At 38.8% G+C, this 27892-nt stretch overlaps 1 protein-coding gene across 7 annotated transcripts in view; it reads right to left on the bottom strand.

Annotated features, from left to right (window-relative positions):
• ADAM22 (ADAM metallopeptidase domain 22) overlaps window positions 1-27892 on the bottom strand; it is a 135628-nt gene that overhangs the window by 89790 nt on the left and 17946 nt on the right. For all 7 annotated transcript variants that reach the window (XM_069006760.1, XM_069006767.1, XM_069006761.1 and 4 more), the window contains exon 3: window positions 27728-27804. In XM_069006760.1, the coding sequence (XP_068862861.1) occupies window positions 27728-27804 (77 nt within the window). The remainder of the gene's footprint in view (window positions 1-27727; window positions 27805-27892) is intronic.

Here is a 27892-nt window from a genome sequence, read left to right as displayed (position 1 = left end):
TTTTAAACGCTATACAGCAGTGTGTTAGAAAGCCTTGAAAGAACAAAAGAACTGCCCTGAAGAGCACATAATAGTATATTCCCCCTCAGAGCCTTTGACTCTAATCCTGAATGGCTCCTTCCATACAGCACCTCATCACAAGGCCTCTAATAGCCTCCTCAGCAAAGACAGGGGATAGAGACCTCAGTGTCACTTCTGAAAGCCACCACTCCTCTTTGCAGTCCTGTCCTTTTGCTCACCCAAGGGTCCACTCGCAAATCCAGGAGTGAGATGCGAAACAGCCAGCTGACGGGGCCTGCAGCCGGGAGCACCCCCAGCATCTGCAGAGCCACCCCTCAGCCAGGGACCTGGTCACGTGCTGATGGCTCTAGCTGTGATCTGCCTCTGAACGTAGAGCTGTCTCGAACTGAAATTTTAATTCCGTGAATGATGAGTCTGAATTTGACCAAGCATTTTTACAAGAAACCTACTTTCAAATCTCCTGTCATCTTTGCTTGGCAATCTCAGTGATGTGCTCACAGTGTTCTAACAAAAGAACTGCTCCAGCTCCTCACTTGTCCTCATCCTGAGGTAACCCAGTGTCCTAAAGGAACCTCTGCAGCAGAACAAAAGATATAGAAGGACTTTTTTAAGGAGACAAGGAAACCATCCTTCCCCTTCTTCACTCTGCTGAGCCATGGGGAAACCGGGCAACCAACTGGGAGGTTGGTCCCTATGGGATGCCCTTCTCCACAACCAGCAGAGAGAGAAGTTGTTCACAAAGGCAAGACATTACCCTCCCACCAGCCTCCTGCCCTGACCACCCTCTGCAGGAGCCCACGCTCTCCCTGCTGGCTACAAATATCCTGGGAGATTTGCTTCCTAATTTAGGCACCTCTGACAATCAGGTGGGGGGATACTCTAGGAATACAATCCAGCACCTCAGCAGAGAGTTCAAGAGCCTCTCAAAACAGTGCTCATCAGTTCTTAGGGAACATCATGTGTGGTTTTGACAACATTAATTCAGATAAAGGGCACCACAGTTTACACCTACAGCTCACATTGACAAGCACACATTCAAGACTGTATTCTCCTCTTCAGTACAAAAATGTATAAAGATATCCTTATTATCGTCCTTACTACATATTTATAGAATCTTGCTCAGTACTTTAAATTATTTATGTTTCTAAAAATAATTCTCCTAACATGTCATGTGTTGCTTATTATAAAAGCTGGATTTAAGACTCAAGTTTTAGAGTGCAATGAATTTGATAAGCAATCATCAGGGAGGCTAATGTGGCTTGAAGAACAAGAAAAAGCCTTGCAAAAACTCCACATAACATTGTAGAATTTAATTCTGAGCTAAAATATAAATTCAAGCTAACCAACCTCCAAGGATGCTAATGGCTTTTAGGTTAGAAAACATACAGGGTTATAAATATTTTTATACACTCAGACTTTTTTTCTCCTCAAAAAAACAGAGACAGATATATTTACAATTCTACGACCAATTAATGAGTTCTGTAATGTTTTTTCATGGGAATATTTTCTTCAGTACATCTGGTAACTCTGCTAGTACAACTGAAATCTGCTGCACTCTATCTTAATATTTGGAGATGAGAATTAAACTTCAATTAAGAAAAATAATTATAGCTGTTTCTTAAATTACAGAGACATACACAATGATGAATATTTTCTTCCAAGCTTAGTGACTCTGCATATAGCTATCACTGTTTGGGGAGGGGTGATGTAATCTCAAACACTGATTGCCATAATCATAAACTTACAAAAAAGATATTTCAGAAGTAAAGTGACTAAATTTAAGGAATGCCTTCACAGGAATAAATGCATTCTCCCCTTACATTTGTTTTCCTTATGGATCAGCGATGTGTGAAAGTGGAATCAACTACGCCGTATAGCAGTTAGAGAATTAGAGTGTAAGGACACATAGCAAGATGTCTGAGACACCTCAGATGCCCTGAAAACATATCTTTTAATTAGTGTTGGCCAGGAATTTCAAAAGTTCCTCCAACTTTACCTGAGTGCAAACTTAATCCAAAATGTAACAGTTAAAACTATATATATTCCCCCTCCCCCCCCCCCCCCCCCCCCAAGAAACACCTCCATATAGCCAAAGAACCAACTCTGGACACTCACATTCAAAGCCCTAATTTGCTTGATTCAGATCAAGGACTATAACTGAAGTCTCTCTAAAAAGATGTGTAACCTAATCATTGCTCTTCAGACTATACTTGGATTGTAATCAATTCCATCATTTCCTCCCTGTGCCACACAAGTGATTCATTGGACCAAAGGAAACAAAAACAAGACTAACTGGAAAATGTTGGCATATCTGAGATACAACAGGCTTTGCTTTAAGTCTCCTGGACTTACTGTCAGTTCTCTTCCCTCTTTGTTCACAAACTGACATTTTCCCTCAAGAACTTACACATGAGATATTTTGAGCTGCTAAGCCTTCATTATATCCATTAACAAAGCACTTTTGAAAACACAGGACTTTTGAAAATCAGTTCATTATCCAGAATATGCACTGTGCTTTTCAGAGTGATATTTTTGGCCAAGAATATGTAAGAGTTAAAACATTCAAAATGAGAACACAAATGTGTAAGGGAACCCTAGAGATACACCCACGTTTAAAGGAAACTTAGTTTGTGGGAAAACATGGTTAAACCAGTGGCAGATGGGTGATGCACTGCAGAACAGATTCCTGCTCTTCCAACATCTGCATCATCACCTGACTGAGTTCAGACTTTACACAGGTTTCGTATTTTGGTTACGAGAGCAAAGACCTGCTACACCTTCTGCATTACAAGAAGTGCCCATCATCACTGAAATCTACTCACATTACACTTTCTTATGAAATATTTTAAAGGGAGACAAATTTTAACAGAGCAGAACCCTTTTCTAAATACAGCAGGCTTTCTCTTCATTGCGGTGCACAGTCTCTGGGGTACAGACAAATTTCTCATGGAGAATTACAGCATTTTCAAAGCTTATTTCATTTTGGTACAAAAATCCTACAGCTTTTCATTGTGGAAGACATGAAATATAACACAGAAACTTTTCTCTGCCTCAAGCTTTTCGGCATCCACAGAAACTATCCAAATATATATGGGTTTGGTTTTTCGTATTGAATTTGAGTTTAAAATATCCTCAAATAGGAATCAATTTAACACCAGAAACATGAGCAATCTCCTGAAATGCAATGATACATTCTCTATAGTCTTAAGCCATATATACAAATAGTATAAAATTAACATTATTTAAACAAATTAAAAACAGAGTAGATGTGCTCTCCCTTAACTCAAACATCTTTTTTTTATACAAAATTTCACTTTTTAACAGTTTGCATCCTAAAATTCTCTTTGAAGTTCAATAATGCATTTGCAGAATTAATATATAATATCAGCAGGAAGCACACATTAAGGACAAAGTGAATCTTAGAATGAGGTAACTGAGAAGCAGGAGATGAAGCAGTGCTATTCTAGGTATTGCAAGCTGTTTGAGAAATTTTCTTAATACACAGGATGATGATACTGTTCTGAGACATGAAGTTCATACATCAGTCCATGTAATCTGAGCATGCACGAAGTGAAGCTGCCCAATTCCCACTTCAATGAGCAGGAGCCAAGTACACTCAGTCCCTGAAAGACCTAAGTCCTCTGAGATGAGGCAACACTCACACCATCTTAATTTCAGATCACAGTGATTGGGTCTATAAGCATACTTGGGTATGCCTGCCTGATCCATGTATGTGCTTTAGCTTCATTCACAGAAAGTGAAATTAAAGGTGATACTTAGTCAGAAAATGCAGACTTAGACTTGCTACTCAAAAGTGCTGGAGTGCAGTAGAGCACAGGAGTTTCTTTTTGCAGCAAGGCAGAACCCCAGCCTCACACTCAACAGAAGTGATGGTGAAAGAATGATTATTTATACTGTACAGCTATTCTCTAGATTTATGTTTATATTTATATATTATTAATACTCCAGTTGTACTATAATAAAGTAGTATTATTTATACTATCATACCATCACCTCAAAAAGGTGATGAGATGTGTAGAACTGCAAATAAACTAAAATTGCAAGACAGGAGCAGAGAGCAAATCCATTCAGTGTCCCAGAGGTGACCACATTCCCAAAGCCAAAGGAAGCCCCCTAAGCTATCTGATCAGTATTCTCCCTCCCCACCATCGAATCACAGTCCAAGTATTTAAAGGCTTTTGCCCACACTATGTTGATATAGTTCTGTGCAGTATCATAATTTTCTATCCCAAAATCCTTTCATATCATTTTTCAGTACATTTTAAAACACAGAAAGGACCATATAGTGAATGCTCAGAAAGTCCTCCTTTGTTACCATCTTTTCCACGCCCTAAATGGAGCATAAATAGCACACAAGCTTTACACTTTTATCAGTTTAATCAGGAGTTTCCGTTCTCTAGTAGTAATTCAACACACAAATACCAGACCTCGCTTTGTCTAATGAAAGTGTATTAACATTTTTTTCCAAATCAGTTTCCCCTCCAAGCAATTCCTTTTTTAATCTTCAAAGATTCTTAAATAAGAGAAACACACCAAAATAGAATCTTATTCATCTTTTCTAAATGAGCAACTTGTTGTAATGAATTGGAAAACAATTCAAAATAAGCAATTATTCTTTGTTACTTGGCCACTTGAGCCCCAGCAATTTATTCAGGATACAAATACATACTTTAGCAGTACTATTGATATGAGTTTATAAAAGGACATGGAAAAAAAATCATGAGTTACTATCCCAGACTTGCAAAATATCATTTCCAAAAGCACAATAACACTCTTGTCTTAAACTCAATTTTTTCATAGTTGTGCAGCATAGAACCCTACACTATAACTGAAGAGAAGTCTATGACTGGGTAACAACACCATACTAAACACTGAATGAAACACTGAATGCAGTATTTCATCCAGTGAGAAAAAAAAGAAAGCTTCTAGAAACCAAAAGAATAATAAGCACAAAACTAAACTAGTTTGTTAAGTCAAAGTTGGTGAAAGTGCTAAAATGTTGTAGATTTTTTAGGTGTAAGTCATGACTTAAAAAGCTTTTGCAGTATTTTTAAAGAATGTTTTTGTTTGCATTTCCTCCCACTGTTGCTGTTTCTCACCCATCAAGAAGAAAAAGAAACTATTGCCAAAAAAAAAGCCCAAACTCCATTACTGTTGCTGGTTTTCTCAGAAAAACTGATAAATTAGGTGGTATTTTGGCAAAAATACACTTCTTTTTTCTAATAGAAAATCCTCTTTACAGCAATTATTTATTTTAGTTTTGATAAAAACACAGGTTATCACTGTCAAGCCTACTGTAGAATTTCACAACAGAGTTCACACAACTCCAAAAACTAATTAGACAGAATTTCAATTGAAATTGCTGAGACTTTTAAATATTTATCTTACAGAGGGAAGATTTCTACCATGACGTGTTCAAAACTGGCCAGAACCGAGGTGGATTTGTACTTCTAAGATCTTCAAGAACCAGAAGGCTTTCCATTTAAAAAAAATAAATACATCAACAGTAGGTTTTATTTTAGTCTAAATAACAACAACAAACTTTTCAATCCATCTGTCAAAAAAAAGAAATGGTTATGTGTGACCATCTATGTCTATATAGAAAGGGTGTGTGAAAGGAATCCCCCCAGCCCACAGAGTCATTGCAGGGCAGCACCTCTGAAGATGACAGAAGCAGAAGGTGAGAGGTGCCACATTAAGTCTCTCTTAGGAGAATAACCAGGGCTAGGGCACAGGCTCAGGCGATCATCCACCACATTACCTGTGGTGTTATTCCATGTATCATGCCCTGAGAGAGAAGCTTTCTGAAAAGAGACATTGCTGCCATGAGGCTGCAAAGTTTTAAAGCCTAGGAAGTGAGAACAGAGTGAAGATAGCCTTCCCAAGGATGCTGCAGATAGTTTTTCTTTCCTGGGAACATCCTTAGAGACAAAGACCTCTCTGAGCATGAAGGCATTCATGTTCTTCTAGTTTTTCTGCACAGTCCTGGGATTAGAGACTGAGGGCAAGGATTTATCCTCAATGTAAACTTGGACTTTGGTCTAAAGCATCTTTCTAAGTCTGAAAATGAATAAAATGTTACAAATAACATATGACCTGAAGACGTACCTCACCTAAACAATTTTTAGTGCTCCACTCGAAGCCAGGCAACCTGGAAAAGCCAAAGTGGAGTGTCAATTCCTTATACAGGCCACAGGGCAGAGGCCACAAGACTGTCCTGTGTCGCTTCACCTGTAGCAACAAGCTCGAAGAGAGAGGAAACAGCAGTGCAACTCTCTGAAAGAATCCAACATGAGATAAAAAAGGCCAGGAAAAGGGGGAGGAAAAGAAGAGGTTCCAGGAACAGCTGCAGACCAGCTGGGCATCCTAAAATACAGCCAAAGCTTGGTGAGAAGCACAGCAGGGAGCACTCACCACCTTTTGTGTCCTTTGGCCTTCCGTGTGAGGAAAGACAAGACACACATGCAGCCTGTGAGACTGTAAAAGGCAAAACCCACCTATGCCAACTGTTTGAAGTGCCCAGTCGTGTATCTGAGTAAATCCTCAGCAGATATACATACATGCAATGCTACAAAAACAGAGTACAACATATTTTGCAAGATGGAGTCAAATTGTTCCCCTCTTCACATCCTCTACAAAATGCTTTGTAACTGACACATGGATTTTTAACTAGAGCCCTCATTCCTTACTGTTACTATGTAAATGAAAGAACATGTTCTCCAAACCTCCACTGAGGTGCCTCCTGAAACACTTAAGAGTTCTCCCCCCACACTAAACCATGAGCAATAGCCTGAAAAACTACATGTACTACACCCACCACTTTAAGGTTAATTTTTCTAAATCGAACAGATATCACAAATTGTCACCCCTGACAGTGACACAAAAAGGAATTACAAATATTCTTAAAAGAATTTGCTGTGCTTGTTGATGATTGTTTTTATCTCTTACATCAATTACTGGATTATGACTAACATATTGGTACTACTTTTATTCCTTTAACATTAATTCATTATTGTCTTAAGAACAGACATTCATTAGTAAGCCTTCTCTACCAACAGCAATGGTAATAGTAAATCAATAGTAAAATCAATAGTAAAATCAATAGTAAAATCTTCTGTATACAGATCCTTGGAAATTTAAGGAAAGAGATAAAAAAGAATTCTTACAGTGAAATAGCTCCAAATAGTTCCAATAGTTCGCTAACCATTTCACCCAAAATATCTCACAAAGTTTTAAAAGAATGTATTTGAAAACCAGCACAGAACTGTAATTTTTCAGACAACCAAAGTGCAAATTATTTCCAAATGTACTCAGGGAAAAAAAAAGAAGTGCTATCTTTCTACCCACATGAATATTTATTACTGTCTACAAGACAGTATAAAAGCATTTGACACAAGTGAAAGGGAATAAAATTACATGATTGATACTGGATCCCTAAATACTCTACTTCTCCCTCTTTTCCCCTTAAGATCATTTAAGTTCACTTTTTAGGAAAAAAAGGCAAACAAGGATTACTGGAAAGTGACATTTTCCCTTTCCTTTAGTGAGAGGTCTTATTAGCAAAACTAGATCCGGATGACATGAAAAATGCAGCAGACCCAAATCCGCTGGGAACGCTCTTAATTTCACAGTCCTGCTCCACCTCCAACTTCACTGCCTGAGCCCCTCCTGGGCAGAGCAGAGCAGCTGCACCCCTCCAGCTCAGGCCCACCCACTCTTGGAGGTTACACACAAGAGAGACCAAGATCAGCTGTGCAGTCTCTGCCTGCTGGCAGGGCTCACACGCAGGCTCCTGTGGCTTCCACAGAGGTCACAAATCTGGGAGCTGCCAGGATGATTAATCTGCCCAGAGGCTCAGTCCCTGCAACCCCTTTTTTCTCAGAGCCATCAGAGCCAGATAAATTGGTCTGGTGGTGACAATGTTCCCAGCCACTACTTTCCCTTGATCCTTCTCCATGGATGCATGCCAGCTACAAAAGTGTGACCACTGGAAACAGACTGCAAAAGCCATGTGGAAGTAACTACCCTGCTAGCCATCTTTCCTAGGCCTTCCTTTTCCACAGGCAGCCATTTAGTGCTTCAGGTTCATGGATATCCAAGCTGTGGTGGTTTGGCTGCCTGTGCACGGGATAGCCATGGAGCACACGGACCATGGATCTGGCATTGCTTGGAAAAACAAGAGTAGCTGCAGTTGCACAGCTCAGCTGAACCATCCAAGCATACTGTTCCCAGAGAAAAAGGTTTTTCCCCACACTCCCCCTGGCATACAAAGGTATCAAGATACTTTCACAGCCAGATTGGGCTGTGCTATGTCAAAATATAAGGCCCACAAAGTGATGTACCTCTCTCAGCAGAGGAATTATTCAGTTGTTTTGACTGGGAAGGCACTTTGTATATGAAAAATCTCAGTTCAAAGACAGGAGATTTGCTCTAAAAAAGGAATTCTGCAAAAGATGTCTGGAAACTGAAGAGACAAGTGTGCTCTGCTCCTCCCAGAGACCCTCCTGGAAGCAGTCTGGGTAGGATTTTCTGGGGTTTTTTAAGCTCACTCGTGTGGTTTTTTTCCAGTACTATAAGTCTCTATTGTTAACTTATGCATTATTTAAAAGATACTGAGTTTAAAAATAGCTCTAACCCGCCAAGGGAAAATGGAAAAAGCAGTGAGCTGAAAGCCACAGTGTTTCTCTTGTCGATTGTTTCAGCATGCAAGACATCACAGCTTTCTCCCGTTTTCATTTCAATTTAGTAGCTGCCTTTGACATATGCCCACCCATTTTCACCATCAAAGTATCAGAGGACAGCTCATTCCTGAGGGTGTATATTGCAAGTCTCTGTGCACCACTCAGACAGCAAATTACTACAACACTAGGTCCTGGGATTTTTGTATATATTTAAGTTAAAGCCTTTGTGTTTGGAAGCTCTGCATTCAACCCCCACGTTTTGAGTACACCTATTAGGTGAGCAGCTTACACTCTTTAACGTGTCAATGCCCACAACACCCTTTCAAGTTACAGATTGTCTACTACCCTGCTTGACAGACACGGACCGAGTTCCAGTGGGATGAAGTGATTTGCCCTAGACTGTAAGTGAAGCAGCGGTAGATCTGGGGAGTGCCCATCCCCAGGGGTTCTTCTGGCTACTGGATCACCTCTGCTCTCCCTTCAACTGCAAACAAACACCAGACATGCAGGATGGGTGGGCTACCAAGGCAGCTCAAACACATAAGAAGCTCTTGCACACATTAACTCTGCACTATGCAAACAGCTACCTGGGGTGAGCACCAAGCCTTCCTCAGACATTTGAGACAAAAAATGTAAGTGGGACCAGAATATGAACATCCTGGGGCATCAGGAAGCAATTAGAAGTATCTGAGACCAATCTAAAATCAACAATGATTCTGACTCTCTATTTCGTTTGTAAATTGAAATCCAGAATAAGACAAGCCTGGAAGTACTTAATAATCTTCTGTTTATAAAAGCAGCAGCACTGAGCTCCACAACAGGAAAAGAGCAATCCTCATGTAAAAACTATGTACATGTCAGAACTAGAAGACTGCTCCACACTGCAAGAGAAACATACATATGTTGATTTTAGTCCAAAACACTTCTCTGGAGTTTAGCTGCATACTGATCTTATACACTACATTAAATGGTGTTAGTGAATGTTTACTCCCAAAGAAAGGAGAAAAAGGAGAAAAGGAGAGAGGGGGGCAGGCAGGAAGGGCTACCCTGTTTAAAATATAGCAGGTTGTTCACATACATCAAAATTCATCATGTGATAGGTATTCCTTCTGTGAAGTATAAGTAATAGTTGGAAACCTGTATGGGCAATACCCTATATGACAAAGGTACAAGAAAACAAAGTTATCACTGTATAAGTAAGCCCATGGATAACAACAAGCATTTTTAACAGCTTGAAACCATATAAAAATAACTCCAAATGAACCCAAGACTTCTGAGTTAAAAAACCCCACCATCACCATCAAGCTCCTGACACAGATCTTGGGACAATTCAAGAGAGGTGGTGAGGATTAAAGCACTGGGGCTGCTGCTAAGATAACAACTCAATATTTATGCACTGAAGAGAGTTTTAGAGAGTTCTTTCCTTACAGAAGTTTGCAAGCATGGAGACTGTTGCCTTGAAGTAATAGGTGATTTGTTTTATAAGTCACCCCTTGTTATAGAGGTACCCCCCCAAGTCATGAGGAGGAGCAGAAGTACTGAGCATGCAGTGAAAACATCACGAGGCTGCTAAACATAACAGCAGTTAAGGACAAAACAGAACAGAAAAAATAATGTGTATAAATATACCTGTATGGTTCCCTTGAAATCTCCCCTTTTTGAACACAGAAATATGCTCTGCAGTATTTTGGCAGAATTGGTACAGGACTAAGATCCATACAGAGTGCAGTAGCCCCATAGTGCAGCAGATACCACATGGCACCAGAAAATTTAAAAATTAAGAGAACCACATTAAAACTTTAAGCAAAGGTTGAGGGCAAGACGAAGAACCCCTTTGATTACTTAGATCCTTATGTTTCCAGCATGGAGACAGTTCATTCTTTCCAAGTGCAAACATGATTTGAAATTAATGTGCAATAAAGTTAAGGGACACAGATGTCCTGGACCTGATGTTCTTAGCAAAAATAACCATATATGAGAAGAGACTATGCAGCACGCAAGCTAAGAAGACAGTCAGGCAAAGTCCCAAGGGAAGGAGGAGGAGAGGCATTGCTGAAAAAAAGTCACTTGCAGAACTGCAAGAACAATGTCATGCTGCTCTTGATGTCAAGCCAAGTAACTGCAGTACTCACACTGGAAGAGTTCAAAGGGGCACTTGATAAAGGATATACTTTCCTGCATCATGTATTCTCAAGACAGTTGGAAAGTGTCGAATTCCAGAAAGCCATCACATTCAGTATCATGGAACTGAACAAAAATCTATCACAAAGACAGTGCACCTGTGTGACACTGAAAATTAATGCTTTTCCAGATATACAGTTCAAAGTGTTGCATGTGGCTGTTGACAAGCAGAAAACAGTGCCTGGGTTAAAAAAAAACAGCCAGGCTCCATGTGATAACAGGACAGCAATATGTATGTATTCTCTCTCTCTCTAAAAAAAAATAAAATCATACCAAATGACAGATTCAGTCAATGGGAACAACACAGGTATAGAAAGGATGCAATGGAAAATGCAATAGTGGTGACAGGTAAATGCTTGCACCAAGTTACAGCAAAGATAGAAAAAGCAAGCAGCCATTTTCTAAACTTTTGAGATTTAGCAATACCAGAGTGAGAAAGTAGATGACAGTACCAACAAGGCAGCATCAGCTGCCCCCTCTGCAGCACAGGTGCACTGATGCTGAAAGAGATAAAAAACTATGTGATATTTTGGTAACTAAGCCTCCTTAAAGGACAGTGGAAGAGTCAACTGAAAATTATAAGACCCTGTTCATTCAGAACTGGACACCGGCTGAAAAACAATGACATTTTCCAAAAGTTGTTAAACCTCTCCTGGTTTCTTACTAGATGTTCAGCTTGAGACTTTGGGGGTGTTGATATTATTTTAATGCTGGTTTTTTGTATCTGCATTTTGTGTTTAACATCTTTTTTGTATTAAAAAAAAAATTAATTGTAGAAAAACTTTTAAAAAACACTTTGCAGTTAAAAACTCCTATAACCCTGAAGACATTCAATTTGTTCTAATGGGGAAAACCACCTTTAAACAAAGGGGACTAGACAGGACTACTCAATTTTGCACTTCACGCACACCACTAAAACCAGCCCTGGTATTATAGTAATATAATCTCATTACTATTTATTATACAAATTGGGAATATGACCGTTTATTTGCAAGTTATTAAACAGGGTCACAGTTTAAATAAAAACAATTATTTTAAGGCATAGCTGCGGTATCTGTAAGGAAAAGCAAAGCAAGAAAAAAACCCAACAATTCACAAAAAGGAGTTTATCTGTACACCCTCTAATTTAATGCAACTTTTGTTAGTCCCTAAACAGCAAATTCTTGTTGTTCTTCAGACTGATGCTGACACCAGCTTAGTCACTAAACAGCTACCACAGACTACTGAAGCATTTCTCTATCTCAGTTCAGCATCTGTCCAGTGTCAATTCTCACATAGTAACAGACACCTAAGGAAACAAGACAGCCAGCAGACCTACTCTAGGTCCCTACTTAGGCTGATTTGTTGAAAAAACTCCTCAAATCAGGTTTCTCACATCCCAGGTAGACGCTCTAAAGTCTGGGCTGTTAGAAAGCTTTTGATTTGCTATACATGCTCAACAGCCACCGTGCCTGAAAATCAAATTCTGCAGCCAACAACTCTGGTCCCCCAGTCAGGATGGCAAACCTGGTCCAAGTTCTACATCAGGCACTGGGAATTCTCCTTCCCATTAATGAAGAAACTTGTAGAAGCACAGAAACATTTCTTACTCCAGCTTCAGTTTACTGACAGCTGTGTCCCCAGTACCAGCATGTAGGCAATCCCGCTTTACCCATTTAAAACAGCACAAAAATATCATCAGAATCTGCTGCAAAATACCTAACACAGCTTCAGCCTTTTAGCTTCTCCAGGTGGTTTCTCTGTATATTGATTATTCTTGGCTCTGGCTCAGTCTTTCACTGGCAGTTTGAATTCCTTTGTCTCAAGGCTCCTTTGTAGTGAACTGGAAGATTTTGGCTGCCATACGGTTTAAGTGGAGGGGAAAGGATTCTTGACTTTTGAAATGCTCCTCTGCCAGCTCCACTGCTGACAGCAGTGAGGTGCCTCCAACAGATTGGTGTTCTGCCTCTTCCTTTACGTAACAACTATAACCCACAGCAGAGGTTGTCAGCTGCATTCAGAAACCCCAGGGAAAACATGACTGCATAGTTACAATAAAAATACAGCTTAAAAATTATACAAACACTTACAGTGTCCCAGTAAGCATATCTATAGCAGTTTCTACAGACAGCTGGCATTTAGGACCACTGTCCTCTGATTAGGATGTTGATTGTCCACACAGACTTACAAAATCCTAAATGCTTTGGTTAGGTGGCAGCAGATTTCAGGGCCTGGGATCTCAAAGGTACTCAAGCATTGGCCTCTTATTCCCATACAGTATTTAGCTCCTTCTGTTTGGCTTTCCAAGGTCAACTGAAAGAGACTTGGTAATAATTCCTGTAACTTCTGTACTTTGAAAGCAGGGAGATGCACATTCCTGGAGTACGCAATGCACCAAAAGGGGTTTAGGTCCAAGGCAAAGTTCTTTTTTGCAGATGTGTGCTTGCAGCTTCTGCTGAAGTCAACCAGAACTACTAATGTTCACCCAAGGGCAAAATTTGACATATAACATTATTTTATGCTATACACAAGTCTAAAAAGAGATAATATGAAATGCATAACTGAAAACCAACTACTGGATTTGGATAAAGCAAAACTGAAAGGCAGCAGTTGTTCACATGCAGGAGCATGACTTAGTTTGCCATAGCCCATGTGCAATTTGATTACTATTCTCTTTTTCTGCTGGGTGACACAGCTGAAGCAAGAGTATTAAAACATTTTTTGATGTATTTTTGTTTAAATAACATACAGATTTCTTCCTAGAAATATTGAAGGACTAGTGGGCGAACAGTACAGAGAACAACTCATGGTTTGTTCATTCCCCAGCCATTCCCACAAGACCCACACTGTCAATTAGGTTGCACCATGGTGGGTCTTCTATCTGCCAGTGTGTGTAGGAAGGAGTTTATGCCATCAGCAACATGGGGTAAAGGGATTATGTCCTCAGTGATTTACACTGACCTGCAAACAATTCTGAAAACAGTTTAAAGCTGCTTTCCTTATAACAAAAATATTGAAAATGTCCACATCTTTTCCTTGTTGAATGTCAGCTTGAATACTTTCCTTATTCTTGCTGGCACCGTAAAGCATCAGCATGTTGCTGCTTTGATTTCTCCATAACAGAAAGAGGTGCAGAAAGAATACAAAAAAATCTCAATCATATTGTACTAAACTATTGTACTCAAAGGCAAAGCCAAACCCTTTCTTATTACAGGCTTTGCAAGGACCAAGCAGTAATATAGCCTTGTTTTTCTCATGTTCATTCTGTGAGAAAGCAGAGTTCCTCTCAGGAATTACCTGCATGATTATCAAGATGCAAAAACTGAAATCAAAATTAAAGCAGAGTATTTAATTTTTTTTTTAAATCCCTTTAGAATTTATCTGCAAAAGAAACAAATTTTGTAAAGATCTTACTCCTCAGAAGTGTCAAAGTGCCTCTTGTTCAATCTGCCCATTTGGGATGGGGAGTGGGACAGAAAAGGAAAGCAGAACATTTGAAAGAATCCCACTAGGAGTTCATCTCCCATATGAGAAGCCAAGTCCATAATATGCATTACCTACCTTGCTCTACTGTCTGCACACTCAGACAATGTCTAGACAATTCTATTGTAAGTATCAGCCTTTATATGCTGCTATTAGGAACAGGTGCCATGCATGAATTACTTAAAGTCTTAAATGCATCCCTACCTGTGGAGAGAGGGAGGGAGGGCAGAAATACCCTCTGTGTTTCTGTGTGTGTATATATGTACCTGGACATGCGTCTGTGCGTCCGTGTGCGTGTGGATATACACGAATTTATTAAAAAAGCACAGAGGAAGTTACTACAGATACTGATACAATTCATTGTGCTCTTTGTGAAGAACTGTCAAATAACAGATGTTTCTCTGGACTTTCTGACAGCTTCTACCCATTCCAACTGAATTATAAAATTAGCTAATAGTGGAACTGTACTGGTACGTGTACACCATGCACCAACATGGCTATCACAACAATTCCAAGATAAATATATATTAATATACTATCTAAATTTTGGGGTTTTTTATTTGATTGAAGGTAATTTTCTCTACAAAGTCCAAAAACTCCACAGAAGCAGCAATTTCTCTGTATCCCTGAAATTTAACTTAGACTGCAGCTTAAGGGGACATTCAGCGAAGTTTCCTCCCTTGTTTGTACTTATATGAAAACCATGTTTTAGTGGATGTTTGTATGAGATTTTAAGGGAGGAAAAGAAAATAAACTTTTCAAACATTTAACGTCAAACTTTTTACTATATTTCAACGAGTTCATCCAGGAGTAAGAGTAAGTTTGAAAAAAAAATAAAAAATTTAACAGGCCATTTGGAAAGAAATGCAACAGGATGTCAGTGAAATATGGATTTAAATGGCAGAAGTGGCATCAGACAGCAAACCTGTATGCTTGGGCCTAAAGTGCTCCATTTCTGGTGTCCAGACAGAGCAGGACTGGGATTAAGGTGAACTCACATGAGCTTCACAGCTCAAAATCCCTAAAAACACACTCAAGAACCTGGTCCTCAAGGGAAAGGCAGCAATTCAGAAGTATCAGCTCCTAGTCTTTCAGATTCCCAGCTGCAAAATTGTATCAATCACACCACCAAATATGGAAAACAAAAACATTGCATAAGAAGAGATGAATTGCATCTCTTGCATTCCCACAGTCTAACTAAGAGACAGGCAAAGAAAGAAGCAAATTATGATTACAGCACAGCTGCCTAATTCAAGTGGCAGTACATTACATATTTGCAGACCATTGGAATACTATTCTATCTGGCTATTGTAAAAATTCTAGCATGTCAGAAATCCATTAGCAGTGATGTTCTGGCAAACCACCAAAGAGAAATACATCCTCTTATAGCAAAAAAGAAATGAAGATCAAAGAATGATTATGGATAAATACAGGTTAAAGATCAGCGAGCAAGCTCAGAAAATACATTGTAATGCAAGATTTAACTATTCTTCCAAAAAGAGAAGGACAAAAGAAACCATCTGACTTTGTACCAAAGCAAAGGCTGTGCACATATAAATTAAAAGTTCCAGCCATCATTTTTCATTAACACTGGAAATGTATTTATATTAATCTCTTTAGCTGGTCTTGGCAGCTTCGTTACAGTATCATATTCTGCTTGATCTTGCTGTTTCTCTGCAGCTTCACGTTTCGTTATTGCCACTTACTGAGGAGCAGCTGTCTGGAGTGAAGTACAATATACTAAATTTATTCCTTGGTTAATTTCTAGGAAGTTTCCTCTGTAATCAAATTGGCCACCTGACAGAGGCAGAAATGCATTGAAAATCTGATGCCTTTGGATGGATTGCTGTCTCTCAAGTCATTGGGAGAATTCCCTTGCTATTATAATTAAGCAAAAAGAGAGGTGATGCTAAAACATATGGCTACAAACCCAAAAGTCCCTTCAATGATAGGTAGAAATATCTGTCCCTTTAGGAAGCAGAGCTGCATCAGAATTCCCTTACCTCTTTGCTCTGAAAACATGCATAATTCTATTATAGAAATATTACATCAAGATCATTTTTTCTCTTTTCCCTCATCAAAACTTCATTGAATACTATCTAAATTTGACAGAGCAAATGGAAAGTGTGATTCATTACAAGAGCAATAATAAGCAGTGAGACAATTGTAACTCTATTGACGCCACCAAGGCTGTCTCTGTGAAAGGAAGGTTTAATGGGTGCCACACAGAATTACCACATTTACAGTCAGAAAGGGCACAGTTTTGCTCTATCTGAACTGTTTGGTAGAGAGAAAAATTTTAAGATAGTTAGTTATCTCTACCATCATTTAGTCTCAGAACTCTCACTATGGTATATTTGATAACACGCAACCAAGAGCCTAAAGTCTGTCATGCCCTTTGGACATGAATGCTTTAATGTTGTTCTTCTGAAGCAAATTTCACATCTTTGATATTTAGGCCAGCCTTTAGTATGTCATCAGGAGGGGTTTTACTTTGGGAGATGGATACAGCCCATATATTTGCAATTCTTCCTGTACATTTATACCCTCCCCAACAGATTCTTCAGCAAGAACAAGGAGATTTGATATGAGGCAAACAACACTGGATAAAAAAAAATCAGCTATTAAAAAGCTAGATTTTAAGTCATTTTGTTTCTCTGGAGAAAGAAGGGAAGACGATCAAGAGAAAAATTGTTTTTTTCTTTTCAAATGACCTTTTACATCTCAAAAAAGGGCAGAAGCCCAATTTAGAAGAAATATGTCTTTGTAGGTCATCTTTAATAAAAGTACACGATGATTCTTCTTCATCATCTCACTGTATATCACACTAGATGACAGCATTTTATTTCCTTTGGGATGCTAGAAATAAAGTAAATGGAACAGAATAAGGACACAAGATAAATACTCTTTTAACATTGTTTTGTCTTTTTTTTTTTTTTTAAGAAATAGAGATATTATCAAACAACCAGTACTTCAGTTAATTGATAAAGGGATCTTTTTTGGCTTACATGAATTTATTTTTATTTCACAGTAATACATGCAGATTCCATAATCCTTCATTAGAATACTTGAAAAGAAAGAGAAAAGCTAAAACAGAGTTCTTTTGATAAGGTGTACAACTAATGTATCTTTCACTACTTCATTTATCTACTACTATTTCATGATACAACTTGAGCAATAAAGAACTAAAACCAAATAGGAAGCAATAAGATATTTGAAGAATTTTAGAGACATAGTGAATTCTGTTCAAATCAGAAGATTATTTAAAAGGAAAATATGATCATAATATAAGTGGAAAAACAGAGAAATAGGCACTTACAGAAGAATTACAGTAACAATGAATCACAAACTGTTAAGTTCAAAGGCCTGCAAAGTATCAAGAGTACAGGGGTTCGAATTGAGAGAGTATCGAGCTATAACCAAGCCAACCCTCATTTATAGTACATAAACAGAGTATCTTTTGGTCCTACCGAAGAAGGGAGAGGCTTACCAGTAGAATATTTGTCTATCACAATCCAGTCTACAATTCCAATGCATCCTCCAGGGTGAAAACCCTGTGACAAAAGGCCATGCCCCTGACTCAGCCCAGCGAGCTGCTGGGAGCAGTGGTACCAGTGGGACAGGACACAACCCCAGTGGGTGAGGGGAGCTTCTGGCTTCCTCAGCCACAGGACCCCTGGGAAACAGGGCAAGGGCAGGATCAGTATTTCCTGCCAGATTTGCATTTGATAATTGGTGCTTTGGGATTTGAAAACCTGATTTTTGTGCATGTTTTGGAAGAGGAAAGAAGTCTACCCACATACAGGGGTTATTACGCTGGGGTTAGCACCTGCTGCTTCTCATGCTAATACAGCCAGGGAGAAAATCAGAGCACTGTGTGCTTTGTTTGTGATTTGTTTGTGGTTTACTTCAAGGAAACTCTTTCTGCACTAAGGTGACACAATTGTCTCCAAATGCATTTTTACCCACTAGCAGGTCCCAACCAAAGGCAAACAATTACATTAAAGACCAGGCCATACAGAAGGTCTGGCAAAAGAAGCCTGTTTCCAGCCACTGAGTGAGGAAACATGGGCACACCCATCTGGAATCCTACTAGCAAAACACATTAAAAAATGCTATATAAATTTCACACAACCACACAAAGAAATAGCTGTAGGCTTCAAAGATGCACCCTACATCTGTAATAGATACTGCAAAGAAAGCAAACAAGTCCAATGCTTAGGTACAGGAGAGTTGTGTGTACCAGCTGAGCACTGTTATTTGCTGGCTAAGATGTTCCGTATGTTAACAACATATTGTTTTAATACCACTTGTTGATTTAGTTTCTGGACTAAAAACACATTTCTTAAGAAGAACCATGATCCTGAGTAGAAAAGGGTTGAATAACCTATTCCTCATATAATCATTTTACAGAATTAAAGACCATGAGTTTGTATGCTGATGGTTTTCCAGCCATCCATTAGGTCCTCCAATTCCCCACCAGAAAGTGTAATAATTTTTACTGTTTTCATTCTTCATATCTTCATTCCTAGCTCCATGCATCCCTTGACTCCTTGTCTAGAAAAGTAAATTTCAATTCATTTCACTGCTTAGCTGAGGAAAGTATTTAAGCCCTGAGCTAAAAGTCCTCCAGCACTTCCTCTGTTTCTGTAAGTGCTATTTTTACAGAAGGTTATGATGCCAAAGGAGTTCTCAAGGAGAAAGTAAAAAACAGGGCAGAGTGGCTGGACAACACTAGTAGAGGCTTATGAAGGGAACTGTATCAGCAGGAAGGCTGCTGACTCAGGGAAGAGATGCCCTATAAATGACAGCAGAGAAAATACCTGCTATTCACATTCCACTTCATGCATTTTCCTCTTTACTACCCTCTTCCTGTGTTTGACTGTGCCTACTATTTATAAGTACCAATTCACAGGACAGTAGTAGTGTTGTAGCCACGGTGGTCTGAGAATCTAAGTGGCAGAACGCAAGTAAGAAAAAATAATTGCTCCTATTAGACCAACTTGTATGGCTACTACTTGCTTTTGTAAACACAAAAGCTATTCTAGATATTAAACCATAACCAAATAAAGAAATAGTTGGAAAGTACAAGGGTTTGTTTTGGTATTATTTACAGATGTGGCAGTAATTTAAATACAAACCAAGCATTCATGTAAAAACTCTGGTGCTTAAACTGGTATTAGCATATATACTTCCATTTCAACAGTAAATCCAGAAATTGCACTTTGAGTATCATAGCCCCTTTTACAGGCTAAATCAAAAATACAATTTTTCTTTTAAAATCTCTCACAATGGCTAAAGGTTATTTGACTGTTAAAGTTACTGCCACTTGGAAATACTTGACACTTAGAAGATAAATTCTTAGGTGCTGAAATATTATTTGATTCTTTCTCTAGTTTGAGCCATTTTACTTAAAACACACTAAATATAGCACATGACTGATCTGTATATATGAGGTATCTCTGTATATGTGTGTGTAAAACATATTTCTCCTAAATGACCTGGTAATCTAAGGTATATCATCAAGGAAGAAAAACATTATGCTAATAGAATGATAATATCTCTCCAGGATAATTAATCTTTTTTTCTTCCTACACAAACACACACTCGCAAATATACACTATACATTCTCTATAATTATTTTTGTGTCAAAAAAATTCAGACTGTGGAAAGGCTATTTACTTAGTGCAGATAATTCCATATGTTTTAATTACTCTATTCTAAACCAACAAACAGTGTTTCCAGTAAACGCAAACACGGTAGTGCCTAAACACAGTAAAATACTCTTTATCACATCCACTAAGAGGAAAACGAAGGAATGGCCTTTTCAGAAACCTTTTTAATGGACCAGGGAAGTACTTTATGAGGGGATGCACAGTGACACACTTGGAAATAACATGTAAATTAAACAAATTACCTTTTGTTCTCATTTTAACCAGGATGTCAATAAAGCACTCACAGGAATTTCACAGACATCACTTAAACTGTTCATATCCAGCTAAAATCAGCAGCAAAACCTGTGTTGATTTCAACAGCATTTACCAGTAGCTGGTACTAAATCAACGAATCTATTCACAATAATAGAGAAATAATGGGTAACAGAAATTTGTTAAACTAAAACTAAATTGTAATATGAAAAATGTCATTGAGTTATCAAAAGCAATTTACCCCTTCAAGAGATGTTTTAAGCATAATAGAATAGCATACAAAAAGAATTGAATGAAGGTAGGAAACTTACTGATAATCAACATAGGTTTATTGAAAAATTTTCTTGTCCAAATTAGTCTGGTATTTTTTTGCATGGGATTACAAATTCAAAAGTAATAGTGATTATATAACAAGATTAAAGAACATTGTTCATATTTAATACACAGTCAACTCTAAGGTTAGAAAAAGGAAGTTTAAAAAAAAAAAAAGAAGAAAAATTTTTCGGTCCTGGGCAAATTTTGGAAACAATGCAAAGAAGAATTTCAATTAGAAATGCCAAAGCTGTGCTACCATGATACTGACAAAAGGCAGTAGTGAATATATAATTCAGTTAGGACACTGATACACTGAGGAGGTCATCAAAAAGGCACAGAAACTATGAAAGGTCTTAAAAGGTGCTGTTTTACCAGAGATACAGGAGCTCAAGCTTTCGAACAAAAAGAATCCATATTTTTCGTTAAGCATCAAAAAATCTGTAAGTAATTCAAAACCAGTTTGTACAAAATATGTGTTAGCAACAAACAGAATAATTGCCTCCCACAGAATAAAATCAGCATTTGAAATTAAGCAGCAGTATCAGCAAGAAAGTGTTTCTCAAGTCTGCATAAGTTTGCACTTATGACCATAGTAGCTTTTCCATCACAGATTGGGATGGGGAATGACTTCAAAAGAGGGCTGAGAAAGAACAATCCTGTTGGGTCAGCTGGGGTCCTGATCGCAGAGCACATGATAAATAAAAGTTACTGAACAAGTAAGTCAAAGACAGTGCAGAACACAATTCAGTACTTCATTCAGGAGACCTGAACCCAGTCTATCATGATACACATAAATCAACAACAAATATTATGATTAAATTTTTGGAGCACTCTCATATGGTGAAAATGCCATTATTTTAAGTAAGAATCAATTACTAAAATTTGATCATACCCAAGTGGGGCTCCTCAACCTGAATGCAGCATGAACAAGGAAACTGAACAGAGCTTTAATTCCTTTGATCCCAGTAAATTCCAGCCACTAGTGAGAAAAACTGTGACTGTGTGCAGCCAAGACCATAGTTGGGACCGTAGGGAGGCCCAAAACAGCTCAGAGGAAGAGCTGTTCCTCCTCAGGTTTGATCTGACCATCGCTTACCACACACAGTTACCCAAACAGTTACCAGGCATCAGCACAGAAGTAACGGAGACCAGAAAGCACAGAGCACTTTTAGAGCAGGAAAGGCAGGCGGATTCACTCACTCCCCTCCCGTGGGTGACCAGGAGGAGCACGAGACTCACAGGGACAGCACAGAGAATGACTCACCAAAATCTACAGTAGTCACTAACAGTGCAAGTGCATTTTTTAAAACACTTCGAGAAATTAATCCGTTTGAATTCCACAGAGCCAAATGTTTACAATTTAGAGCAAATTTAGGAATATGTTTTTCATTTACAGCTTACATGACACATTGATATTAGTGTTGAAGACCATTTGCCAAAAGAAATTACAGGCAAAGTTTCAGCAGTTTGTCTCATGAAAAAGCTGGCACTTGTCTGTCAAGCTGCCTTTTATTTTGCTTCTCTTTTCAGGATTTTTTGATGAAGTCTACAATCTGATCCTGTAAGGTTTGCAACACTCTAGTTAAAAGACATTCCTAATAAACATTCCTCACAAGGCATGAGGAATGCCTGTATCCTTCTCAGCAGAAGCTGCAAAAAACACTCAGTGGTGAAGCAAAACAACTCAATTCCTGGGGTGCCAGGAACATTCCAATATCACTAACCAGAAATAATTTAAATTAAGATTGACATATACAAAACATCTATCAATGTTTTCTGAATAAGTTTTTTTGGGTTTGCCTACCTTTTGATAAAATAAGAGAAAAAGGTGTTTATTTTCCACATAGAGAATAGAGTGACTGAAGAGTTTTTAAAAATTGCCTCATATGTAATCTTTCAGCCTTCTGAAAGTAGTTGATCATGACAACCATCAACTTATACAGTGTGCTGGTATTCCTTCAGGACATGGCCAGGTGCTCAACGGGAACAGATTACGTGAGGTTCCTGAAGTGACAGTTTCTGATCACATCTCACCCATCCTACTACTTCTGTATAGATAATCCTCCACTAAACATAGACCAAAGGAATTAAATTTGTGTTGCAAGAAGAGAAAGCAGCTGATGGTTTTGCTCTATCCTAGTGGCTGACTGTCACCAGGAAGGACAGAGCAGTCCTGAAGCACTGAATATTAGCTTGAAATCCTTATTTATCCTTGTGACCCTTCAGAGCACTTCCCCATCACCACAAACCTGAAGATCCCAGGCTATCAATGTGTTCACTCAAAAGAAAGGACATGGTCAGGGAGGGCTCTTCTTGTTATGAGAAGCCAAGGCACACACAGGCTGTCAGATGCTTCAGGCAGCTTTCTGAAGGCCCAGCAACTCCTCAGTGTCCACACTGCACCTCAGAAGTGACCACATTTCAAACTCACACTCAAGAAACTTTTTGCTTGTCTCCATGATGGGAGACACCACAGCCTTTATACGAAGGATGATGCTGCAGCATCATCTTTCTTGCCCATCATGGCTTCCACAAAATGAACCTGGGGAGATCCCCCTGTGTCAGAGCCCGTCCACCCTCCAGACAAGAACAGATACTGTAGTTTTTCTGACTACCCATCCAGCAGCAAGCTACTTCCAAACCCAGCCATGACCACAGCTTGCTTTGGGCCATCATGGCATCAGGTCTCAGCTGCTTCACTCACAAACAAACATGCCCTGGCCCAGGTGCCCTAAGACAGATCCGTGTGAGCAAAAGGGATTCAAAGAGGCTTTCAGAAATGCGTCCCATGTCCTGATGAGCTCTGCTGTTTAATCACATAATTACAATACAAGATGAGAGTGCAAATGGTTGTGTGACTACATTTAAGAAGAAATATTCTGCATGAAAAAAGAAACAGCCATTTGCTGAGCCACAGATGCCACCACAGCATTAAAAACTTCAAGGGGAAGGAATTAAAAGAAGGAAACGAGGACACACACATTTCATTGCTGTGTGACTCCTGCACAGGTCCATGTCAGTGGCCCAAGCTGGACACATGTGGAGGTGGGAAGGCTGGAGCAGCACCTGCCTGCGCCACTGGCCAGCCCTGGCTCTGCCCATGCTGGAGGCAGCACTAATCAGGATGGCCACAGAAAACAGCTCCATTAGATGCAGCTCTGAACACATAAGGATACCAAGGCAACGGACTCATAAACACACCGAAGCCACTAATGCATCCCTAACCTCTGCCTAAGGGATTGAACCTTTTAAAAGTACAGCTGATTCGATCTGAAAGCTCCTTTGTAAATGCTTCAGCCAGTTGAACAGGCAAAAAAAGCTAAAAAGAAACACTGTACCTTAAAAAATGCTCATTGTAGAGAGACTACGCCAACTCAAGGGAAAAAAGGAGGAAAGAATGGTGATGTATATGGAGAAAATACCACCATCACTGGGAGAAAAAAAAGGAAACTACATTGTAATTTTAACAGCTTATTATGACTTTTTATTATCATTCCAGATTATACTTCAGCGTATTTTACATCTGCATTTAATGTGAACAAATGCACACTCACAAATGGTTGAGATCAAAAACGAGCAAGAAGAAAGCACACAGATTTCAGTGTTAAATTAAACTGCTGCACTTTAATGCCAGTTGGAAATTTTTTCATTTCCTTCCTTTCACTTGCATTCAAGACTTGCAGAATGCTCCTGTCCTGGGCCTCATTTTTCCTGATGTGTGAAATGTCGGTGTAAGCTCTACTTCCTTATTTTCCTGCCCCGTTCCTGTATCTTCCCAGCTGGTTTCACAAAGTGAGCCTTTGGTTGCAGGCCACTCTTATGAGAGATGGCAGAAGAAGGGAAACTTCAACTACACCCCGAGTCAATAGTAGCAAGAGAAGTGAAGAGGTAAACAGAAAGTACCAGGCAATGGGAGAAGAGAGAAAAGTAGGAGACCATGAACATTTCTGCCAGCCTCAACTGTGAATGTACAGAAAGTTGACAAGGTAACAGTTATAAAGAAAAATAAAAAAATTGTGCAGTACCTATGGGAGTGGCAAACTATTGGACATAAATAGTGGACAACTACTCACGATGGGAAAAGATGAGAAAGAAATGTTTGCTTCTAGAGAACTGAGTAAGAACAGAGATGGAGTATCACACAAATACAACAGAATCTAAAATTAAATATGGTACACAACAGGAGTATGTATAAAATAGCACAGGCAAACGCAGCAGAGGGAACAGAGAATCTGACAGATTAAAAGATTTAGAGAAAATAACACCCACATGGAAAGCAGCAAAAGAAAAAAAAATATTTGCAGACAAACATCTGTAGTCAGGAGCATATTTTAATTTCTGATTTTTTTTAAGCTCCCTGTTTGCGACTCTCATTTTAATTTCGATCTTTTTTCCTCCATGAATCAGGGAACCATATGGGAGAATGAACACTTTCACTGTGACTGACCACTACTGATATTGTAACTACAGACAATGCTCAGATATATTCAGACACACTAAGCTTTACACAACATGAAGACTGCAAGAAAGGAGACTGACATACACATGGAGTGTCTCTCCTTTCTGATAATCTATGTATTTTAAATTATTTCTCCCCCTCTCTCCCCCATATCTCCTTTAACATTTCTTGAATGTGTATTACACATTAAGAGCTGACTTTACCACCAGGGCCTGCTTCAGCATGCTTTAGATATTAGCAGAGATTCAGTTATGAATAATAAACTGGCATTTTTTCTAGAGGATACCTAAAATCTTAAACCTTGCTGCATACAAGAATTTAACTACTTTTCAACTACAGAGCTACTGTGGTCTAAATATACATACAGAATATAATATGGAGAATAAGAACTGCAAAAGAAAAAATATTTAAAACCTTTTGAATGAAATATTTTTTCACAGGAATGATAATTAAAAATACATTTTAAATGTTGCTCTGGTATACCTGGCCCTCTTTTTATTTGATGATCTGCAAATGATATTTCAGAGGTAGTTTAAAAGTTGATTTAGTTATCATGACAGAAGCCAAACATCTTGATTTCCTTGCAGCCTTCTTCTTTTCAATTTGCACAATTTGTGATAGAACCTCTTTCGTATTACAAAAAGTGTAGCTCTTCAAGAGAAGTTAATATTAAGTTGGATTCTGGCACTCTTAAGAACAATAAGAAAGCATTTTGACGGTCTTACCATACACATACTTGTGCAGTATCACCAAAGACAGTAAAGGAATTACGTAAGAATAGCACTCAGCTCAAAACAGATAAAATGTTAAACCTATGTTTGTTTGTCATTGTGCATTTGTGCATAAACAAAAAAATCTACCTACGAGTTTCTTCAACATGCAAAACTGCAGCTCATAAAATCAAAGCCTTAACTTCTCTTTTCATAGACCATTAGTAAATGCGCTTACTTTTTTTAAGATGACATGAAATTTATACTGTAAGGACAATACTGATCTTTTAGAAACTAACTGTGACCACACCATTAACCTGCCAAATTAAAACAGGTTTGTGCAGTCTACTCTCAGAGTAAAGTATAAATAAATATACAAAATTTCTACTTCCAAGAAACATTTCAGTGTTGAGGATTTGGTACTCTTCAACAGAAAATTTTTCCTCTATAACTGTTTTAAAATACATTTGTTATAAAACCTTACTTCTAAAACAACCTCTTCCCTTCTCCCTCCAGCAGCACAGTGTCTCCACTGTCTGTAACCATCACTGATTCATGTGTCCTTTTAACTAACATCAGTGCATGTAAAGAAATTGCCACTGTTTCAAGTATGTTTACAAGTGAAAAAACCTGAAATTTGAGTGGGTGTCCTTGCAACCTGAACGGTTCATCTTCACAGCAGGAAAAACTTGCACCATCTGCATGCAAACTCTTACACCAAACCACAAAAGATTGTGTTCAACTATTAGGAGCTGAATTACTTAAAACACTTTGATTTACTATATTACTTATTCTCTCTTCACTTCAGAACAGAAAACCAAATGAACTCCTATTTTAAAAGAGCTGTGCTAAAAGACTACTTCAAAAACTCATTACTGAAAGCCACACACCAGATTTCACTGTAAGTTTGCTATTAGTAAATCTTTCTTCATGGACTGAAGTTCACAGTGCTACTGCCTTATAATGCTTCTCTTGTTCCAAAAATGCATCTGAAGAAACTTCCTTCCCAACTATTTGTTTTTTGAGTATTAGCTGTTGTGCAATAGATGTATCTTCAGTACTTTATCCTTGGTTATCAAAATGCTCAGAGCTACCAGTTTTTGGCAAATCCACCTTTTAATATGCAGGGAGGCTCTGTGTGAGTATAGTAATTCACCTTTACAGTAAACAGGCAGAAGCAAGGCCATACCTGGAGTGCTGCGTCCAGTTCTGAGCTCCTCAGAGCAAGAGAGACATAGAGCTCCTGAAGCAAGTCCAGCAGAAGACAACAAAGATGATTAAAGGACTGGAGCATCTCTCTTAGGAGGAAAGGCTGAGGGAGCTGAGCCAGTTCAGCCTCGAGAAGAGACAACTGAGAGGAACCTCACTAATGTCTGTCAGTATCTGAAGGGAGGGTGCCCAGAGGATGGACCAGGCTCTTCTCAGTGGTGCCAGGCAATAGGACACGAGGCAACAGACAGAAACTGATGCACAGGAAATTGCACCTAAATATTAGGAAGAACTTCTTTACTGTGCAGGTGACCGAGCACTGGAACAGATTGTCCAGAGAGGGTGTGGAGTCTCCCTCACTGGAGATATTCAAGAACTATCTGGACACAATCCTGTGCCATGTGCTCTAGGATAGCCTTGCCTGAGCAGGGAGGTTGGACCAGATGACCCACTGTGGTCCCTTCCAATCTGAACCACTCTGTGATTCTGTGAAATGAAATTATGCTACTAAAAGGTTAGTTATACTGGAATAGCTACCAAGTGGTAAAAATGGGAATATCAAAGCCTACAATGCTACTCAAGAAAGTAACAGAAGAACCTGAAATATACTACTACAAATGAACTCAATACCTAAAACAGTATTTTTGCTATAATACAGCCTCTAAAAACTCCACTGGAAAATTCCATTTCACAGGCACCAGGTCTTGGACAAACATAGAGTAAGATACAGTCATTACTTACTGGTTTAGTGTCACATCTAAGATGAAAGATGATCCAAAAGCATCAACCTGGAAGCTGGCTCGAGCAATGTGGGTAGACTGCAATATGGAAAAGACTGGAATTATTATTAAGTCATGGCAAAACCTACTGTACTGGTTTGAGAATGCAACAAAATACATACACTAG

The sequence above is a fragment of the Aphelocoma coerulescens genome, chromosome 2 (assembly GCF_041296385.1).
Source record: "Aphelocoma coerulescens isolate FSJ_1873_10779 chromosome 2, UR_Acoe_1.0, whole genome shotgun sequence".
In the NCBI taxonomy this organism is placed as follows: Eukaryota; Metazoa; Chordata; class Aves; order Passeriformes; family Corvidae; genus Aphelocoma; species Aphelocoma coerulescens.
The sequence above is the reverse complement of the archived record's forward strand: the minus strand, read 5'-3'. Positions and strand labels throughout refer to the sequence as shown.